This window comes from Globicephala melas, chromosome 14 (genome assembly GCF_963455315.2).
Source record: "Globicephala melas chromosome 14, mGloMel1.2, whole genome shotgun sequence".
Lineage (NCBI taxonomy): Eukaryota > Metazoa > Chordata > Mammalia > Artiodactyla > Delphinidae > Globicephala > Globicephala melas.
This window is the reverse complement of record NC_083327.1, coordinates 69,339,300-69,360,843: the sequence shown is the minus strand read 5'-3', so window position 1 is coordinate 69,360,843 and position 21,544 is coordinate 69,339,300. Positions and strand designations below refer to the sequence as shown.

At 42.3% G+C, this 21,544-nt stretch overlaps 1 protein-coding gene across 5 annotated transcripts in view; it reads left to right on the top strand.

The window, feature by feature from the left end:
• The window catches only part of EPM2A (EPM2A glucan phosphatase, laforin), a 160,837-nt gene extending 145,478 nt beyond the window's left edge, over positions 1-15,359 (top strand). For all 5 annotated transcript variants that reach the window (XM_060283381.1, XM_060283382.1, XM_030853250.3 and 2 more), the window contains 2 exons: positions 4,674-4,915; positions 12,930-15,359. In XM_060283381.1, coding sequence (XP_060139364.1) covers positions 4,674-4,915; positions 12,930-13,207 — 520 coding nt within the window. In that variant the 3' untranslated portion in view covers positions 13,208-15,359. The remainder of the gene's footprint in view (positions 1-4,673; positions 4,916-12,929) is intronic.
• The last annotated feature ends 6,185 nt before the right edge of the window (positions 15,360-21,544 follow it).

The window sequence follows — 21,544 nt, the reverse complement described above, 5'->3', positions numbered from 1 at the left end:
AGGGCTTATTTCCATTAGAAACTTGATGTGGGAAATATATATGTTAGGGTACCAACTCTGGGCCTATTTATCTTTGATTTGTTCTGAGTTTCTTAAGGTTACTGGCTAGTTTAAATGCATTTGAAGGCCAGGGCTGAATGAGATGATAAAATAACACCTTTTTATTTAGCAACACAATGTGATCTATATATTGAGTCTGGTTTTGGATTCTGATTTCTTATTTTATAGGGTCAAATGTCCTGATTTACCCTTTATATCTCTCTATGAGCTACTCTTTGGTATATATGCAAATCTTGCATGCCAGCCACTTTGTTTTGGCATTTATTTACTAGTTGAATACTAAGTGCTCCCACTCAAAGAGTACAGTACTCAAGAGAACTCTGGATAACATTTGGAATTTAGCTTACCTGTCATGAATATTCATTCTAATATGTAACCAGTCCACTTCAAGATTTGGACAGTAAAAGTACACTGTTGTTCAGAAGGTTGTATAACTGAGGTGTCCACTTCCTTCTTCTTCCAGCTGAGTGTTCTCAACTACGCTCAGTTAAACCCCAAAGTATAGGTAAAGCAGCCCAACACTATTACCTACTAGGCATCCAGCAGGTTGCTGCAGGAGGAATCTTTATGGAATAATGGAAGGAAGGATGGAACATCTACACAGGGGAAGGTTCCTACTCTCACTGAACAGCCAGAGTGTAGGGGCAACGACCCAGGGGATGTGAAGTTTCCATTCCTGCAAAGACCAAATACTCAGCTAACAGTGTCCTGGCCAAGCGTAGCTCTGGGATACTCTAAATGTGTCCCTGCTGGTGGTCTTTCTCTCAGTTCACTGGGCCCAATGGGGTGTCTGAGAATTCTTTGGAGTCAGAAATAAAGTTTAAAAAAAAACTTTGGATCCTGTGCCCTTCTTCACAGCACCTGGGTTTCTCTTTGTTTGAAATTGTATCCTTTTATTGCTTCCATAATAATCCTTAATATCCACAAGGAAATTCCTAGTAACCTATTATACTTAGAACCCAAGTGGCAATAAAAATTGGTTTATCCTCTCTTGGAGAGTAAGTAGGGTTCAAGCTTTAGAAAGATGATGCTTGCTCTTGTAAGATATTTTCATTGAGGATGAATAATACCCACATTTGAGGATTAGTCAGTTGGCTTCTTAATGTTAACATCCACAGTGACAACAACAACAACCAAAGGAGAATAACTAGCTGGATTTCATATTATAAAATAGGGTGAATAGTCTATGCTGTGCCGCATTCAAATGAAGGATATATAGGACAATGAAAAATTATATAAATAGTCATTTCAATATCAAATAAATTACTAAAATAGGTAAATTATAATAACTAGACATAAACTCCACTGGTATTTATTGTGTATCCACTAGTGTCAGACTTGTTCAAATACATTACTTAATTGTATTTACTCCTTACAAAATTCCTGTGAATTAGTTATTTTGAGATCCATTTTAAAGATGAGCACACCAAAGGCTCAGAGATGATAAGTAGGTTGGCCTAAGGTCAGACAGTTATTACCAAGTGCTTTTAAAAATACTGCTAAAATTGGTATTTGAACCTAGTTTTTCTAGCTTGTGTTTAGTGCCCTTTCCATTATGCCACACTTAACATGTTATCCTGCTGTTCAGCTATCTAATATTAGGCTTTTGCTTCATTCTCTGTATCTCTCTTCATATACACACATACATGCATACTTACATATTTCCAAATATGACATGGAATCATATTATCATCAGAATATTGTAGCTGATGAGCCACAAACTCTGTGTCAGGTATGTTGGTCTTACTCCAGCTCCACATTCCTTTTCTTCCTACAAAAAGTAAAGAGTTCTAGTCCACTTTTATTCCCCTAAATGAAGGTTTCCTAATCTCCACTTTATTGACATTTTGGAGAAGATAATTCTTTGTTGTGGGGCTGTCCAGTGCATTGCAGGATGCTTAGCAACATCTCTGGTCTCAATCTACTAGACGTCAGTAGCACCACCCAGTGTGACAATCAAAAATGTCTCCATAATCACTGTCAGATATCCTTCGGGAAGCAAAACTGTTCCCAATTGAGAATGACTGCTCTAAACTTAAAATGAAAGTAACTAAATAAAAGCGTAGTCCCTCTGCTCTGTTTCTTCCCTGCCTATTAGAGACTTTAAGCAATTAGCTTATTTAGGCTTTATATTAGTCAGAACAAGTCAAGTTAGGCTGTGGTAACAAACAATGCCAGAATTGGCTTAACACAATGAGCTGTTAGCTCTCCGGGCTGCTGTCCTCCCTGAGTTAGGTTACCATCCAGGTGACTTCAGTTCCTAGAAGCTCAGCTCCACATGTTCCTTCATACTCATCGCAGCAGGGAAAGAGGGAGTGGAAGGTCACGCATAAGGTCTTAAGTATGTCCCTCTGAAGTCACACTGGTCACTTCAGCTTACGTTTTATCGACAAAAGCAAGTCATGTGGCCATATCTAACTTTGAGGTGGAGAGGAAGTTCAGTCCTCCATGCTTGAAAGGGGATACCTGGGAACACTGGTGAGCATCCGTGATGCCCGCCACCGTCATCTAAGGACTATTGTCTGAACGCCCTGTAATGAACTTAGTAAGGTTCTAGGTTACATGAATCAAGTAAGGTTTGAAACAGATTATTCACCTATTAGTTCTGGAGAGAATGTACTCATGTGAAATAATCAGAACAAGACAACATATACCATATGCAACAGATTATAATAACATGTGTTCAATTTATATATTAATTTGGAAAATATTTACATTTTTAAGATACTTACATTTTAGGATTTTAAGTCTTGCAACTAAAGAGCATGGTATATCTTTTGGGTTCTGGGACCTAATTCCAATGTACGGGGTAGGGAGTGTTCTCACATATCCAAGCAATTCTCCAGAGACCAGCTTGGTGTCCTGCAGTTCAATGCAATTCTGACACTACCTACCTACAGACAGCATCAGATTCCACAGGTTAAGGGTTCAGTCACACAAGACCCAGCGCCCAACCTGCCTTCAGAAGCCAGTCGCAAACCCAGGTTGTTACCCGTGTTTCTGACTGGCTACGGATTGGAGATTCCCCATACCTCTCCTTAGACTCGAGTTTCATTAATTTTCTAGAGCAGCTCACAGAACTCAGATAAACATTTTACTTCCTAGATCACCAGTTTATTATAAAAGGATGTAACTCAGGGACAGTCAGATATAAGAGACACCTAGGTGAAGCATGGGGAAAAGGGCAGGGCCCTCTCTCAGTTCCATGTGTTCACCAACCTGGAGGCTCCGCAAACCCTGTTCTTTTGGGTTTTTATGGAGGCTTCGTTTCATAGGCATGGGTAATAAAATCATTGGCCAAAGGTGACTGATTCAACCTCCAGCCCCTCTTCCCTCCCAGGAGGTCGGGGGTGGGATGAAAATTCCAACTCTCTAATCACAAGGTTGGTACCCCCTGGCAACCAGCCTCCATGCTTGGGTGTATTCCAAAAGTTACCTCATTAACAAAAGACAACGTTACAGCTCTCATCACTTAGGAAATTTCAATGGTTTTAGGAGCTCTGTGCCGGAAATGGTTATGAAGAGCAAATATATATTTCTTATTATAAATTACAATATCACAGTATGTCTCTCTATTTATTCGTTGTTGTTTTCGTAATGTCCTCTAATAAAATTTTATAGTGCTTTCTCGTTAAAGGTATTCCTAGATGTTTTATAATTTTGTTTTTTGTTTGTTTGTTTTGTTTTTTGTTTTGTTTTTGCGGTACGCAGGCCTCTCACTGTTGTGGCCTCTCCCGTTGCGGAGCACAGGCTCCGGACGCGCAGGCTCAGCGGCCATGGCTTACGGGCCCAGCCGCTCCGCAGCATGTGGGATCCTCCGGACCGGGGCACGAACCCATGTCGCCTGCATTGGCAGGCGGACTCTCAACCACTGCACTACCAGGGAAGCCCTTGTTGTTATTTTTGAATGAAATTTTCCCTGGTCCTCCTATTCTATTTCTACCTGGCTATGGTAGTACAGAGAATGGTTGCTTGATTTTTTATATTTTTCTTCATCCAGATATCTTAATACTTTTAATATTTTTCATAGCTTTTGTAGTTTAATCTCTTTTTCAGAGTTACATTTCCTCTTCTTACATTGTAGCATTAGGTGAATCATACAATGTTGTTACTAATGGAAATCATCTTTACTTTAATTTTATTTAAAAGAAGATTGTTGATTATTAGTTTCTGTTAATCTCATGCTATTCAAAATTTTTGTATAGAGTTTTAAACAGGAATGAATGCTGAATTTTAGCACATATTTTCCAGAATTAATCATAGGTGTTTTACATTTAATTTGTTAGTATTTGAAATATGTTGATGGGTTTCCTAATATTGAACCACATATACATTCCTGGAATAGGTATAACTTGGTGGACGTACTTTAATATATTGCTAGATTTGGTTTGCTAATGCTTATTTCCTGGCGTTCTAGTTAATTGAATCATTTGTTTCCCCCAAAACACCGCCACCAGTATTTCAGTCTTTTGTTAATAATATTGGTTCTCATATTCTTAATACAGCTTTTCCTGTTCCAGCTTTAAAGGTTAATTGCCTTTTAACACTACATGTTTTATGCAGCTCCTATAACACCAACAATAGTAATAGTTGACTCCATGTGTTCTTATTAGAATTCTACCAAATATCTGGCTGGGTAGCTGCCCTCGCCAAGTGGAACATGTAACCATCAAACTGAAGCATGAACTGGGGATTACGGCTGTAATGAACTTCCAGACAGAATGGGATATTGTACAGAATTCCTCAGGCTGTAACCGCTACCCAGAACCCATGACTCCTGACACTATGATTAAGCTGTATAAGGAAGAAGGCCTGGCCTACATCTGGATGCCGACACCGGATATGAGCACTGAAGGTAAGCATGAGAAGGAGCTTTCTGGCTCCTCGTTGAATGTGTTTCAAAGAAGCCCTTGCTGGTTTTTCGCCTGTCTGTCTGTCTATCTGTCTGCCTATCTACCTACCTACCTTGCTGTCTATAATTGAATGACTTAAACGTGAGTGACAGATATGGAATAAATATAAGGTTTTTGGTTTAATATATTTAATATGTATATCTTTTGACACCTTGGCTTAGATTCTGTTTAACATGGGTCCTTCGATTTATTTATTCATTAAACATGTATTTACTGTGTATCAACTATGTGTGGGGCTCTAGGCTGGTGGTTGGGAATATAACAGTGAGGAAAAGCAGGCACAACTCCTGTCCTCATGGAACTTCTAGTTTTATAGGGCAGACAAGCGTTAATCAAATGACTCCAAATAGAGTTGTAAAGCTATGACGAGTTTTTGGTTAGAAAGATACATAGATATTGCTGTGAGAGCCTAGGCAGGCAAATCAGACCTAGGAAGAAGGGCCAGAGAAGGATTTTTCGGGTGTGTTTGAGCTGAGATCTGAAGCGGGAGTTGGCACGGGTGAGGTGGGAAAGAGGCTTCCAGGCAGAGGGAGCAGCTTGGGAAGAATCCCCGTTGCAGGAGAGCACAGAGTGTTGGAGGAACTGAAAGAAGGCCAGTTTGGCTGCAGGGCTGGGAAGGAGGGAACAGAGTCTTCTTGCAGGATTTGGGGCACAATAAAAACTTTAGATGCTATCCTAAAGCAGTGAGAAGCAGTTCAAAGGGTGGGAGGCTGGGAGATGTCAAGTTAACTTTTTTTTTCCCCTCTAAAAGTGCCCTTCATTTGCAGTGTAGAGAATGTCGGAGTGGGCCCCAGCTGATCTGGGGACGCCAGTTAGGAGACGACTGCAGTAGGTAAGGCGAGAGATAACGAGGGAGAACGCAGCTCGGGGCAGGGTGGCAATAGTGACGCTTCATTTACTGCACAAACACTGGCTGAGCATGTCTTTGTGAAGAGGGAAGTAGGGTGTGACATGGCTGCTGCCAGGGAAACAGAGATAAATAGGCACACTTTTTTTTTTTTTTTTTTTGGCTGTGTTGGGTCTTCGTTGCTGCACACGGGCTTTCTCTAGTTGCGGCGAGCGGGGGCTACTCTTCGTTGCGGCACGTGGGCTTCTCATCGCGGTGGCTTCTCTTGTTGCAGAGCACAGGCTCTAGGCGCCCGGGCTTCAATAGTTGTGGCACGTGGTCTCAGTAGTTGTGGCTCATGGGCTTAGCTGCTCCGCGGCATGTGGGATCTTCCCGGACCAGGGCTCAAACCCTTGTCTCCTGCAGTGGCAGGCGTATTCTTAACCACTGCGCCACCAAGGAAGCCCAAGGCACACTTTTGATCTCATGGTAAGAGGCAGTAAGGCAAGTTCAAAACTAATTATAGTAGAAAGAAGAATGTGATGAGAGAGATGAGCCCTGCGCACTAGGAGGGTTATAGCGTGGGAGGAGCTCTTTTACGGTAGAGCGCAGGGAGGCTACATGAGTATCCTGGGATTTGAGGTGGGCGTGGCAGGTCCAGTTAGAGGGAGAAAGAGCATGCCAGGTGGAAGAAACAACCAAGGCCCAGAGGCATGGTATTTTAGAGGAACGATCTGTATTTCAGCCTGGCTGTGGAGGAGAGTTCTTGTTGTAGAAAGGAGTGGAGCCAAAAGAACAAGTTACACGAATCATATCAACCAGATGTCAGCAGGGGGCAGCAGAGAGCTATGGACTGGTGCAGGCTGAGGGAGTTTGGTGAACTGCTATTCTGGGGGAAAGAAGGAAGACAGTGATGGCCAGGGAGGAAGCGTCTCTATCATCAGCCCTCTTCCCCGCAAAGTACATTATGTATCAAACACTCTTCTCAGTAATTTCATACATTAACTCATTTAATTCTCAAGACAAGAGTCCAGGCAGATGTTGCAGTTATCTGCATTTTGCAGAGGAAGAGAATGAGGTACAAAAAAGTTAAGTAACCTGGCCTATGTCACATAGCAGAGACACAGCCTGGATTTCAACCCAGGCAGTCAGGCTCAGAACATTGCTCCTGACACCATATGATGAAGCTTCTCTACATGCTCACGTGGACTCTTCATGCACTTTCTGCAGACCACCACCCGCACTTTCAGTCTGTCACGTACATCGTCAGCTGGAGTTAGACAAAGTCACGAGTTTCCAGGGAGGTAGCTTGTCACCCCAGAGTGTCCCAGGACCTTGGCCATCTTGGCTCTTAATGAATCTTTATGGTCCTCCTGTCCGGGCTAGACCCCTTTGTGGGTCTGTCTGAACTGAACTGTCACCGGGGATGTATAATTTTTCTTCCTGAAGGAGGAGATAGTTTGGTTACTCTTCTTGGTAATTAATGCCGATCCAAAGGAGCTTGATTCAGCTGCAAGAGCTCTGTCTTTTTTCAAGGAATTAAAAAAAAAAAAAAAAAACCCACCTTATTTGCACAGAAGAGCCCTGGTCGAATCTAGGTCATATTTGCCCTGTCCAGTTTGTTTCTCTGGTTTCAAAATGGAGAAGGTCGTTAGGACAGTGTGCCTGTAGCTTCTTGGGAGTGTTTTGATTTTGGCTTCTTTGGTTGTCATCTTAGAGCATTGTTATCCTGTTGGAGTAGGATGTGAGACGAGGCTCAGAGAAGCTGAGATGAATATAGCCTGCTCCACCCCATGCACTGATTCTCCAAAACCCTGCTGACTGATAGGCAATTTGCTTGATAGTTTGGGAATATACAGAAGCCTGATGGAAAATTCTACCTCCAAAGACCCACTGTAATGGTATTAAAACCTTTGTCGGGGGTGGGGTGGGGGGGGTGGGGGGGTTACAGAGTCACCAGGACCCAGTCATACAACGGAGCGTCTTCCACCCTGAGGCGCTTTGGAAACATGAAATGGCAGCAAAATGAAAGCTCCCACTTGAAAAAGGCCAAACCCCAAGACTAAATAAAGGGTTTCTTTGGTTCAGCATAACCCGGGGGAGTAATCAAAGAGTTAACGACACTCCTGAGTACCGAGGAACTTCTGACCAATAGATCAATCTCTGTGGCTCACAGCATTAGCACCATGAACACACAGATTAATTCAGCTGAATATTTTTAGAACTCTAGAGAAAAATCCATCTGGAAGTGTTTTGAGCCGCAGCATAATGCTGTCAGATAAAGTCTGAGAAAGAAGACAGTCTGTTAGGCCTGACTGTCACCACTGGTCGTCACAGACCTGGTACAGTCAACTGTGCCATCGATTCTTTCTCTTGTACTTTTTGTCCTATGCAGTGGGACTGGGGCTGTTGAGGTTTTTTCTTTTCTTTTTCTTTTATTTTATTTTGATTTGTGTCTTTCACCTGAGGAACAAAAAGCTCCCAAATCTAGCACTCACCTGAAAACATAAAATCTGTTCATTAAAAGTCAGTTTTCCTTCACACGGGAAGTACTCAGATTGGGTTTTGACCTCTGTAAGCGCAGTGCGGTTTATAACAAATGGTTTACCCTTGTCTCCCAAATGGGTTAACATGCTCCCCAGAGCCACCCATCTGTGGTCACAGTCTTAGTTCTTCCTCTGACTCAGCACGCTAAATTCAGTGCTGCCACGAGGCGGAGACACTGGCCTTGGAGCCTCACCGCCCGGGCTTGAGCCTTACCACCATCGTGTGATACGGGCAGGCTTGTTCCTGCACTTGGAAAATGGGGAAGAATAATTGCAGACTTACACGGTTATAACAATAGAATAAAATAATTGATATGAACGTGCTTTCAAAATTCCAAAGTTGGGACTATAATATTAGTGCCAAGTTCTTCAGTTTCTACCAAAGGGCGTTACAGATAACATAGACCTTATCAATATTAAGGAAAAGAAGATATGCTCAAATAAAATAGTAATATATTCAGCCATAAATCTGCCTCTGGATTAAGAAAGGAAAGACGTGTGTGTGTGTGTGTCTGTGTGTGTGTGTGTGTGTGTGTGTGTTGGAAGGCTGAAAGTTGTGCCAGGAATGATTTCTTTCAGGGTCAGACTTAGGTCAACCTCAGATATCTTAAGGGACCCCCCACTCCCACTTATTTCAGGCCCCCCCATGCCTCAGGCTGCCCCACCATGCCCTTGTCCCCTTTCTCACCTGTGCTTGCTTGCTCATTGCATGTTTTCAGGTAGCTATTAATCATTCCAGAGTTGGATTAGCCTGGAGGAGATGTGGACCAGAAATTTAGATAAGAGGGGTCTCGGACTGTCTCAGATCAAATCGGTATTAATGGGATTTTTTACATTGTTTTAATTCATGTATTTAATGAGTGTTTATTGAGCATCTGTGGAGAGTCAAGGCCTGTTTTAAATTCCAAAGTAAGAATCACAGATGGTAGAGTGTTTTGTTGGACCTGCACAGGCTTTAAAATTTTCAACTTAGTTGCCAACGCTTAAAATTTGGAATATTTCACATTAAAAAATCAGTGGTTCTCTTTTGCCTTGGGGTGTTATTGTTTTTAAAAATGGAAACATTTTATCAAATTAAATTCTATATGGAGCCTAAATATATGAAACATAAAAATTAGGGGATCTGGTTGACGCTGGCTTTACTGTGTGAGCCCTGACCCTGGGGACCGTCTTGTGATTCCTTGGTGGGTTACGTATTAGCTCAGCCTCCCTAGGATGGGTTTTCAAGCAGAAGGACGTGCGCCTGTAGGGCACAGATGGCCCCTCTAGGGTAGGGGCAGAGGTGCTGAATCCCACGGAGGGTGTTACTGTCCCACAGGAGTGAGAGCCGCAGCATGACCAAGTAAGTGGGGAGGCAGGGACTGACTGAAAATTCAGATTGACAGCATAGTGGCTAGCAAGTGCCACTGACCAGGTAGGTTAGGGAAGGACAGTAGTACAGAGGATAAAACCAGAGGCTTTAGAATCTGGATGGCTGGGTTGGAGGTGGCCATTAGGGAATAACCTTGGGCAAATCTCAGATATAACTGAGGATAATAATAGTACCAACCTCATAGCTGTTGAGAGGTAGCCATAAAGGAGCTATTGCACACAGAGTGCTTAGATCAGCACTTGGCAGGTAGAAAAGGCTTAGTACATGTTAGCTGTCATCAATCAAAACAGGGTCAAAGTAAAGGAGGGCTCCAGCTGAAGCCAGGCTGAGAGGGGTGGGCCCCCTAGACTGACTGCTTCTCCGGTGCTCCTTTTTACTCTTTATGCATTCTTTATGTTATTTAAATAATTGTTTGACAGTTCTTAAGTGGGACGGCCGAGTGATTCTAGGAGAAGACCACTGGTGGGTGAGACCTGTGTTTAAACTGGGAGCCTGCTGGAGTTTCCACGTGGCAGCTGACAATTACATTCCAGGATTATGTGTCTGAGCTCACTGAACCTTAAACTAACACAAATCCCTTTTCAACTTCTAAGCTGTGTACATACCTGTTGAAGAATCTTTTACAGATAAAAAGGAGAGGGGGAGATACTAGGTCATTTCGGCCATTTGGTGCAGACCCTTCCTTGGGGAACCTCTGGCCAGAGTGAAGGTCAGCGGAAGGGATCCTGATGGGTCCATATAGACGTGGCCGGGGCAGGCTGGCTCCACGGATGCTGCAAGAGCTGAGCATTGACTCTGGGACTCTGCAGCAGCTCCTCCTGCAAATGTCCACTGTGGTTTACTTGTGTATTTGGCATTTGATGAAAACCCATATTAAAAATGTTTATGTTTATTTCCTGGCAATGAACATGGTAACTGGAGAGGCAGCCGTAACAGGGAACTTGAAAAGGGATGCCAGCTGTGGCAGAAGCAGGAGTGACCCAAGCTTCCCAGATCCGTCACTGGTAGTTCCCTTCCTGGACAACATCACTTAAAGTAAACCTCTAACATGCCCTCAGCGGAACAAAAACTGTGCCTTGAACAGGCCTCACCCTCATCAGCAGGGCCACTCAAACAGACCTTGGAGGTTTTGCCGCCTCTGATCCCCCAACTCAAATGGTGGACCAAATAAACAGTCCTTTCCCTGAGACATACAGCGAGACACCTCTCTGGTACCTATGGTGTCTTCTGCCTTGTTACATCTCCGGAGATACTTACTGCCTCTAGGAGAGGGCCATGGGTAACTGACTGAACGGCAGGCCCACCTAGCTCTAACCTCAGATCACCCCGCAGCCAAGCGCAGAAGCATAGATCAATTAAAGTTTATGGCTCAGTTTGGACTCTGAGAAATCAATCAAGGCTTGGAGCTGGTGTGTCTCCAATTCAGATGCCTTCAAGGACAAGGCAGGGAACATGAAAGTGTGGCAACAGGTACTGGCAAGAGATGGAGCTTCAGGAACTTCAAAGTGTGCTCTGCCTCAAGCATTCCTGTTAAAAGCATCTCTAAACTGCCGCGTGGGGCCTTCAGATCCCTTAGTCAGAGGCAGCAGCAGAGCACCAGGAGAAACTAGAATATTATCTGGCTTCCATATAGAGCTCCCGCTCTGATCCCAGAGCAGGCTGAGCCTGAAGCTAAGTGCTAGCCCCCTCCCACCCGCTGCCCCAGCAGGGAGGTGACTTCAGGCCACAGTGGGATTTTGGTAACTTTCTCCTTCTAAGGTGGTGATGCCTGATTGCAATGTGTTGTGTTGGTCCCTGCAAGGCATTTTAAAAAAGGACATGTAAGGAAAGTCTAAACTTACTTGAGCAGCTCTCATGGGAGAATTCCAGGCCTCATGAAACCATTTGAGGGAGGGGTTTTTCCCACCTCTGCCGTCATCCAACGGGATGGCAATGTGAGGGCTGGACAGGGCATTCTCTGTGGCCCTCGGAAGATCACCCCAGGACTGTGGTGTCTCCATGTGGTTGAGGACTAGAGCAGCTGGAGAATGTGAGGTCATAACACAGAGTTTTCATCCAGGACTCTGTATAGTTTCCCTCTTTAATCGCTTCTTGAAGCAATTTATAATGACCATCCTCCACTCTCCAAAATAATCCACTAAATTCATTTTGCTCTGAGAATCTGTGAGCAGAAGAAACTCCAGGCATCCAGGAGTTTGCTGGTTTTAGGGGGCTCTCTGTCCCTAGGATGATGAAAAGGGCCTGAGTCCAACGAGCCTCAGCAGAGCATTGTATATCCTGTCTCAGTGTGACGAGGGGAAGACATTGGATCCTCTAATCATCAAAATAGTAGCCATAGAGCAGCAACACCTATAATCATAATTGCACAGTAAAGGAGAAATTGAATCAGTTTTTTTGTTTGTTTGGTTTGGTTTTATTTATGGTACGCGGGCCTCTCACTGTTGTGGCCTCTCCCGTTGTGGAGCACAGGCTCTGGACGCGCAGGCTCAGCGGCCATGGCTCACGGGCCCAGCCGCTCCGCGGCATGTGGGATCTTCCCGCACCGGGGCACGAACCCGTGTCCCCTGCATCGGCAGGCGGACTCTCAACCACTGCGCCACCAGGGAAGCCCTGAATCCGTTTTAATACACACTGCATCGTGAGGGAATGCATGAATGACTGGCTATCCCACATGTATCAGTTAATAAGTTAGCCATTTCATTGGACAAATTAAAATTAGCCTATGTTGAAAGAGTCAGATTGACTCCTTTAACCAATATGGACTGACTCTGTTTTGGATTTACCTGGAAGATCCTTTTGGATTAAAGGAAATTCAGGTGACAGGACCTATGAGCTTCTCTTTGAAATCCTTTAAACCTCTGCCCAATCTGTACAGACCATTCTGATGAATGTAAAAATCCATTCTTCTGAGGATAGGCGGTAGTGAAATTATCTTTGAAGGGAGATTTGCACGGATGCAGACGTCCTTCAAAGGAAAATCAAGTGAAGACTCAGAGCTGACCTATTGCCTCTGGCTGCTCTTTCCACTTTATAACTAGCAGGTTTTGGTATTGTCTCACCTTTTCTTTCAAAACAAAGGAGTGAAGCAAGCTCCGACATCCCCGCCTCTCCCGGCAGAACACTGTGATTTCTCCGTGCGCTGGAGGAGTGACTGTTAGCGGCAACACGGGGTTCACTTCTCACTGGTCTGTGCTGTGCTCTCTCAATCCCAGGCCGCGTCCAGATGCTGCCACAGGCGGTGTGTCTCCTCCACGCGCTGCTTGAGAACGGACACACCGTGTACGTGCACTGCAACGCCGGGGTGGGCCGCTCCACCGCCGCCATCTGCGGCTGGCTCCAGTACGTGCTGGGCTGGAATCGCAGGAAGGTGCAGTACTTCCTCGTGGCCAAAAGGCCGGCTGTGTACATTGATGAAGACGCCTTGGCCCGGGCAGAGGAGGACTTTTATCAGAAATTTGGGAAGGTCCGGTCTTCTATATGCGATGTATAGGTGATGGATCTGCCTCCCCTCCCTCCCGGTTTCCTGACGAAGCCTGGAGTGATGCTTGTAAATGACCTAGAAACCAAGAATCTTCCTCAACTGCAAAGACGAGTCTCGGCTTCTCCCCTGACCTGCCTTCTTTAGTCTGGCATTGACTTTTGGTTACGCTCTGGTTGAGCTGTATCTTTTTTGGAATATTTTACAAAAGAAGCTGTAATTGACACACAAGAAAAGTCCACAAGCAGCTGGACTGTGCAGTGTGGTTCTGGCATCAGACAGAAAGTGAATGGGTGCAGTTCCGTGCCTGCAGGCGGCGCGGCCCCTGCAGCATGGTGGCTGCCTTGCGGTACTGTGAATGCACGACTGCCCTTGCTTGTTGCGTTGTGACTTGGCTTGCGGAAGAAAAGGTTGGGAGTTACGTAGATGGCATCACTGTGTGTGTCCATGCACACACAAACACACACATGCACACACACACACACGTACATACACGCTCAGCTTTTCTGCTGAACTGAGATGGAATTATAAAGTAAAAGAGTTGGTCATTTGACCAAAGAAGGGAATAAGTGTGGGCGGGAGCCTAGGCTATGATAAAGTAAGAGCCTCGTATGACCCAAAGTGATGACTTTCTAGACTTTTTTTTTTTTTGCATTCTGCTTCATGGTTGTTAACATGTGTTCCAAGGCCTCGCCTTCCTTCTCTACCCACAGCCCTGTGTGACAGCCTCAGTAGCATTATTACCTCTATTTGTTTTAGCTGAGGCTCCGGAAGCAGAGGGAGCGTGCCCAAGGTCTCATGGCTGGTGAGGGACAAGCTGGAGTTTATCACCGGGTTTATTTGACTCAGTGCTTTTTCAACACAACCTGTGGTTTTGCCAGCACAAAGGTCAGTCTCTGTCAGAGGAAGGTCGATTTTTTTGCAGCAGTTTTTACAGTAAGAAATGGAACAGCGTTCTGATCAGTTGCCATAGAATTCAGGAAAGTAGTTATCCTAATTTAAACCATGGGGGCTGTCTCAAGGCCAGAGTGGCCTGAGCCATACATAGCTCACAAGAGGAGCTGTATTCCCAAAAGAGCCCCAAGTGCCAAAGTCCACAGACAATTGTTCCACAGTTTAGGAGGGATCCACAGTTTAGGAGTGATAACATAGGCGTTATCCCTCAGTTTAATACAAAACACAGTTACTGTGCCTCCAGACTATGCAACTCACTATCCTGGGTTCTATAGGAAATATAAAGATTAATAAGATGTTGTCTTCAAAAAGCTCATAGCCTAGAAAAAGCCCTGTGTTCAACCAGGTGCACTGCAGGGTTGAACTAGTAATGACTTGCTGGAATGCGGAAGGGGAAGTAACTTTTATTGGGTACTTCTCATGTGCTAGATGCTTTAAATCTTATTTAATGTAATCTTCACAGTACCTTATGAGGGAGATTTTATTTTCTCCATCATATAGATGAGGAAACTAAGACTCAGAGAGATTAAATCAACTGTCCTCTATCACATGGTGAATAAACAGATGAAATAAGATACAAAACTAGGTTTGTCTGACTCAAAGCCGATACTTTTTCTGTTAAACTAAAATGCTTATTTATTTTTCTCCTCCTCCTTTTCTTCCATAAACATTTATTGATAGATATGAGAGACTCTGATTTAGGAAGTATGGGGAAAAGCAGGACGGAAGGTAAGTCCCAGTGGAGTTCAGAGGAGGGAGAGGCATCTTATAACTGGGACTCAAAGGCGATGGCATTTAATTTGGGCAGAGAAGGCTAGACAGTACACGTGTATCCTACAGTTTTACAAAGTCAGATTTATAAGCCAGGATTAAGTAATGTGAAGTCTAGTTCTCTTGCTAAAAATAAGTAGAAATAACTATGGTATTCGAGTAACCCATAGTCATAATGTGTTATGTAAAATTTAATCTTAAAAATGGAATATTTCTAACTAATTACATAAATGTGTGTGTGTGAGAGTTTCTTGAATGTCTACGAAGTCCAGCTACGTAACCTCCACCATAGAAAGACTTTTTTGGGGTGGATTTTCCCCTTTTTTGCTTTGATAGACAAAATCAGTTTAGGGCTATTGAAAATGTTTTGGAAAAACTTCTCATCCCCAGTGAATGGAATGTCCAATGTATTTCAAAATCACCTGGAACTTTTGCTAAATAAAAGCATTAAAAATGACATCTGTGTACAGGATTTTTTTTAAATGTTGTTAGTTTAGTCTGAAATCCAGAAGAACAAACTGTGTTTCCTTATTTGTCAAAAGAGGCATTTGGCTGAGCTAAATTGTTTTTTCCTTATCGCTCTCATTAGCTGATCAAAACTGGCAGTTACAGGACAAAAGAAAGTCAAAGGTGAGGCCACCACAGAGAAGTGAGGATGGAAAGCTCAAGGGTGTGTCAGAGAAAATCAAAGCAGATGTTGTGCCATTAGCTGCTTGTCACTGGCATTAACAAAACTTTCCAGTCACAGATTTTTCAAAGAACAACATAAGATCTCACTCAGGGTAAAGAGATATCCCAATAAGTTTACTTTCTTTGAGACTTGAAACATTATCCTTCAATTATTTTGTGTGCTAATGTTAGGAAAAATTTAAGAAAAGAAACACTCTTTTGACCAACATTAAGGTGTGGGTGAAAACCACTTGGCTTGGCCTAAGAAATAATGATGAAAAAATGTGGTTAGGACTTTGGAACCTATAAAGAAGTAATGAAAGGAAACATTGAGGACGAGCTAGCTAGGAAATGAGAACTTCCACACATGAAAGAATACTGAATAGCTAAACGTAGAGTCAGTTTGATCAAAAGTTAAAACTGAAAGTATCTTTAGAGATAATCTGTTTAATTCCTTTATTTTATAGAGGAGCAAACTAAGTCTCAGAGACCTCAGATGGGTCTTCCTGCCGCAAAAAGCTTTAGTTGAGGGAGGTGGAAAGGGATGAGCTAGGTAGATAGGTCAGGAGATTTATTGCGGTATTGAGGGGTCATAGGAAAGTTCATGGGAGTGAGAGCAGACAGTATTGTTAGTGGGGAAGAGTTGGTGGGAAGATTAATGGAAACTAGAGTAAGTGGAAGAAAAGTGGCTAAAATGAGAAAAAGCAAAGGGCAGCGAAATTTCCAAAAGAAGACAAAGCAGGTGGTTCCTTTCATAACGATACTATTGGGGGGATTGAAAAGGAAGATGTGCATGTAGAAACAGGCATTTAGGGTCAAGTTTGTGTTCCCAGGATAGAGGGTCATGCTAAGTATCCATCTATAATACTTCTCTTTGGGACTAGATCACAGTAGGAAAAGGGACCAGTTTGATGTAATGTGCTGACCAAATAGAGGGGAGGGATGCACAGAGGTTTATTACCTGCTGGGAAAAAGAGAAAATCTGATAGGAGATGGGACTAAGAATAAAATGGGAAGGACTGATGAATCTACCTCTCATTACAACAATAATAATGGCAATAATAATAAAGGGAAAAAGAAGAACAACAATAACAACTTTGTTCTTTCCTTCCCCAATTACTCCAGCACTCTTTCCCAACTCGTTTAATGGAAATATGCTTCCAGAGTCTCAGGTTCAAACCTCAGAGACATTCTTAACTCCATTCTTTCTTTCAAACATCACATTTAATCCATCAGGAAAACCTATCACCTCTCCTGTTAAAATATCTACAGCCTGACTATGTTTTACCTGTTCCCCCGAACCACCCTAGGTAGAGCCACCATGATCTCTAGACTGGACCTCAGAAACAGCCTCCTACCTGGTCTGCCTGTGTCTTGCCTTCCCTCTCCCTCTGCCTCTACTATTCTCATACAGTGGCCAGGGTGATCCTCTAAAAATGTATGTCAGATCATATCATTCCCATGTTCAAAACCTCCAGAGTCTTGCCATGTCGCTCAAAATAAAAGCCAAAGACCTCTAAGAACTTACACAACCTGGTACCCTGTTATGTCTCTGACCTTACCTCCTACTGCTTTCCACCTCCCTCTGCTCTCCCCACACTGGCCTTCTTGCTCTTTGCCTATTCCAGAAAGGCTCCTATTTCAGGGCACTCGCACTTGCTCTTCTCTCTGCCTGGAATGGTCTTTTTCCAGGCGAGCACATGCCTCACTCCCATCCCTCCTCCAGGGATGCCTCTCTGGACCACCTTACTGAAAACTGCCGCACCCAATCCCAGACCTCCCTCTCCTCATTCTCTGCTTCATTTCTCTTCATGGAACTTACTACTGGCCAGTACATCACATAATCTGCTTATTTGTTTTATTCTCTACATCCTCTCACTACAAATGTAAAAATCATAAAGGCCAAAATTTGTATTTGTTTTATTTGGTGATGTACTTACAGCGCCTGTAATGGAGCTTGGCATGTAGCTCAATGAGTCAAGGCCAAGAATAACTAGTAACTATTGAGAGCATGTATGGTCCATGTACTTTTCTCCAAGTGCTTTACCTATACTTGGAAGCTTATTTAATCTTCCCAGCAAATCCTACGAGGTAAATATTATTATTATCCCTATTTGACAGATAAGAAAGCACAAAGAAAATGTGACCTTATTCTAAGGCAAATAGGACAGTTTCACTCCTGGTTTGGTGGAGAAGCGCCTATATGAATTCTGGGCACACCACATGTATTAGTTTGTTAGGGCCTTCATAAAAATGTACTACAAACTGAGTAGCTTAAACAACAGAAATGTACTCTTTTCAGTTCTGGAGGCTAGAAGTCCAAGATAATGTATCAGAGGGTTGGTTCCTTCTGAGGGAGAATCTGCTCCAGGTCTCTCACCTGGTTTCTGTGATTTGCTAGCAATCTTTGGCAGTCCTTGGTTTGTGGAAGCATCACCCCAACCTCTGCCTTCACCTCCACATGGTATTCTCCCTCTGTGTGTCTGTGTCCAAATTCCCCCTTCTTATGAGGACTGGTATAGTCACATTGGATTAGGGGCCCACCCTACTCCAGTATGACCTTGTCTTAACTAGTTACACTGCAGAGACCTTATTTCTGAATAAGGTCGTATTCTGAGGTGCTGGAGGTTAGGACTTCAACATATGAATTTTGGTGAGGATGCAGTTCAAACCATAACACTACAGAAAACAGCTTCCAGTAGACTATGGTGAACGAAAAACCAGGCAGGTTGGAGAAGAGTGGAAATGAGGAAGAAGGGATCAGAATGGACTGAGTTTCCTGTTTTTACCGGTTTAGCCTGATGTCAGGCCACAGTCACAGTAAAACACTTGACAGGAAACACTCTCCTCCTTGGTTCAGGAACCCAGAGTTGAGTAAAATTAAGTATTTCCCTGATAATAGAGATGAGTTCAGGAAAAATATGTGACTTAACACGGGCCCCTGGGGGGCAAAGCATTTCTCGGGGCTTCTGGGTAAAGTTTTCTCCCTCTTGAGAAAGAACTACAGGAAGAGATGCTCTTTCTTCCTTTGGCGGTTGTTTTGTATAGATATGTGATCCAGACTAGTGGAACCATCTTCCTACCAGCCTGAGAATAACACAAAAGGAGAGAAAAGAGAAATGGTGAAGCTGGAGCTACTAGATAGGTTAACCTGAAGTCTTCCCAACTTCTTGACTTCAGTTGTGTGTGACGACTTATTTGTGTATAAACCAGAGAGTTGGGTTTTCTATTGCTTACAGCTGAAGGCATTGTATTTGGTTCATTACCGATATATAAGTTCTAGTTTTATGAAAAAAAATATTTTTGTCATAACTTGTGGCATTAAAATGTATTCTGATTTCTGATGTCACTTAAACGGCTTATGTTTTAGATTTGCTGCTACTGGGATATTGCCCGATAGCAGTGTTTTCACTACCGGGTTTCAGATGGTAGTTCTTAAAAGGAAGATGGAAGCTCTTAAATGATGATCTGCAAATGAAAATGTTACAGAGAAAAGTCGTTTGTGATGAATTTCTTAGACTTAGAACATTTTTCTATTTGTGATTTCCAGTTATTGTCCTTTGAGTAGTGGTTCTTACCTAGCTAACTGAAAGCCAACCCAAAATGAAAGATATTGAAAACTCACCATTTTTCTTGACAATAAATAAATATACTCCACAGAATTACACCTTCAGATAGTCTCCACGCCTTATGTGAGCCAGGTAATCTTAATATCTAGCCAAGTAGATGATGAAAAATTAAACGGACTTGGGCTGACTTGAAGTTTATCACTTCTTTTACCTACCTTTAGACATAAATTATACTGAGTATAAAGTTTTTTTTTTTAAAGAAGAAAAGAAACAAAAGGAAAAAGTAGCATGTAAAGGAAGAAGCAGTAAAAATAATGGACTTTCACAAATGGAATCATTAGCCCCTTAATATATGAATTGGGTTTTCACATTTTAAAAGCAGAATTTTCAAGTAGGTAATTTAGATGAGGGAAACTTTAAAATATGATTCATATGACAATGTTCAGTGTTTCTAGTTGTATACTTACACTGTAAACTTGGACCAAGTTTTTAATCTAATAAAACTTATATTCAAAACCCTAACACAAAACACATTCAAAACTTTCCTTGGTTGAATTATTAGCTATTATTATTATGTGAGATCATTTAGAGTTTGGTAAAAATGTATTTGTGTGTTTCATATTATTAGTCTTCTACTGAGCAGCTCTTTTATTACCTTCTAAAGATGTCCCATTAGTCTAGTTTGTTTTTCTTTGATTCCTTAGCATTAATTTAGTGTCAACATAAAATATGTGGTTAGTTTACATGATAGTAGGCATGGACTAGCTCTGGGCTCCTGTAGCTAGAGGATATAGAATATCTAAGAATATGTCCAATGGGGGAAAAGCTTTAAGCTCAAATATGATCTGGAAGTTATCATTTGGCCCAAAGGACAGAAACCCAAGAAGAAAATCCAGAGACAGCTGAAAGAATAGCCGGAGGCAGACAGAAAATGTTGGGCCATTCAAGTAACAGGCAGGATGAATTCCTGTACTATAGTTGTATCAGGCATTATACCAATATTACTAAAGGAGTACTACTTAGCATTCAGTGGATAAGAATGAACTATAAATAATTAGTATTAAATGATCTGGCCTAAAATCAAAGTGGTATGGATTACAAAAAAATTCAGAAGAAACTGGACAGTGAAAGAGTAAAGAGCTGGACCTAGCACAGAACAGAACAGATAATTGTCATTGTCACACCTATCAAGGCTTTCATCAATTTCTAGTGAGAGAAAACTCAGAACTCACTGAATAAAATTTAGTTTGCTGTATATAATTATTTAAGAAATTGGAATATATTTTTCATTTAATAGAGATCCTTATTGTTGCTTTCTTAAAGTTAAATGACAAATCCAAAGATGGATTTATGGTCCAGATAATTGCAGTGAAGATTTTGTACCAACTGTGGACAAACAAGATAAGTATCCTCCATTTCTTATAGAATGGTATTCAAAGTTTACGTCTGCCCAGCACCTCACGTGCTTCGGGGACTTAAGCCATTTCTGTTTATTATGATTACTGATATATTTGAACTTGTTTCTATTGTTTAGTTTTTATTTTAAAATCTTTCTGCTTTTTCTATGCCTTATTTTCACCTTTCTTGCTTTTAGTTTTGACTTTAATTATTTCCTCTTCCTTAAAGGAAAGAACATTAATGTTGACCTACAGCCACTTGTGTTTATCCCTCCTTCCTGTTGACATTATTACAATTATAATTGTTTTAGATATACTTTCTTTTTTCCTTTTTATATTCCTCTTTTTTAATTGTTAGGGAGGGCAAAGCAAATGTTGGTGAGGACGTACTCTTTTATCGCCAGACTTATATTACCACCCCATCTCATTTTTGCCTTTCTATATCTCCCAACTTCCATTATATTTGAGAACTTTAAGCTCAGTGAGTCTCAAGGTTCCAATGAGCACATTATTGCTCATCTTCCTGCAGTACGACACCTCCTCATTCGGTGATGAAATGTCTTATCTGCTGGTCATCCTTCTTAACTTTTCTATTCATTGTTGCAGGTGGATTTCTATCCTCAAATTTTATGTTGTAATTTCCATTCAGATATCTGGAGGGATAGCATGTTTGCCATTTTAAATCAGAATTTTCTCAATCATCATCTATACCAGTGACACCCAAATCGCAATTCTAAAGCTCTTTCTTGAGTGCCAGGCCCATATATCACTTTTTTTTTCTGAACATTTTTATTTGGACATCTCCCAGGATAGCTTTCAAATTCAACATGCCACAAAACGAAGTTTTCTTTCTTTTGCTGAACTTCCCACATTTTCTCCTTTGGGCAAACAGTGACATCTTCCCCCAAATTGCTCAAGTCTGAAGATTGAATGTCATTTTTGCCATTTTCCTCCCATTCACCATCCCTGTAATCACTCAGCAAGTTCTT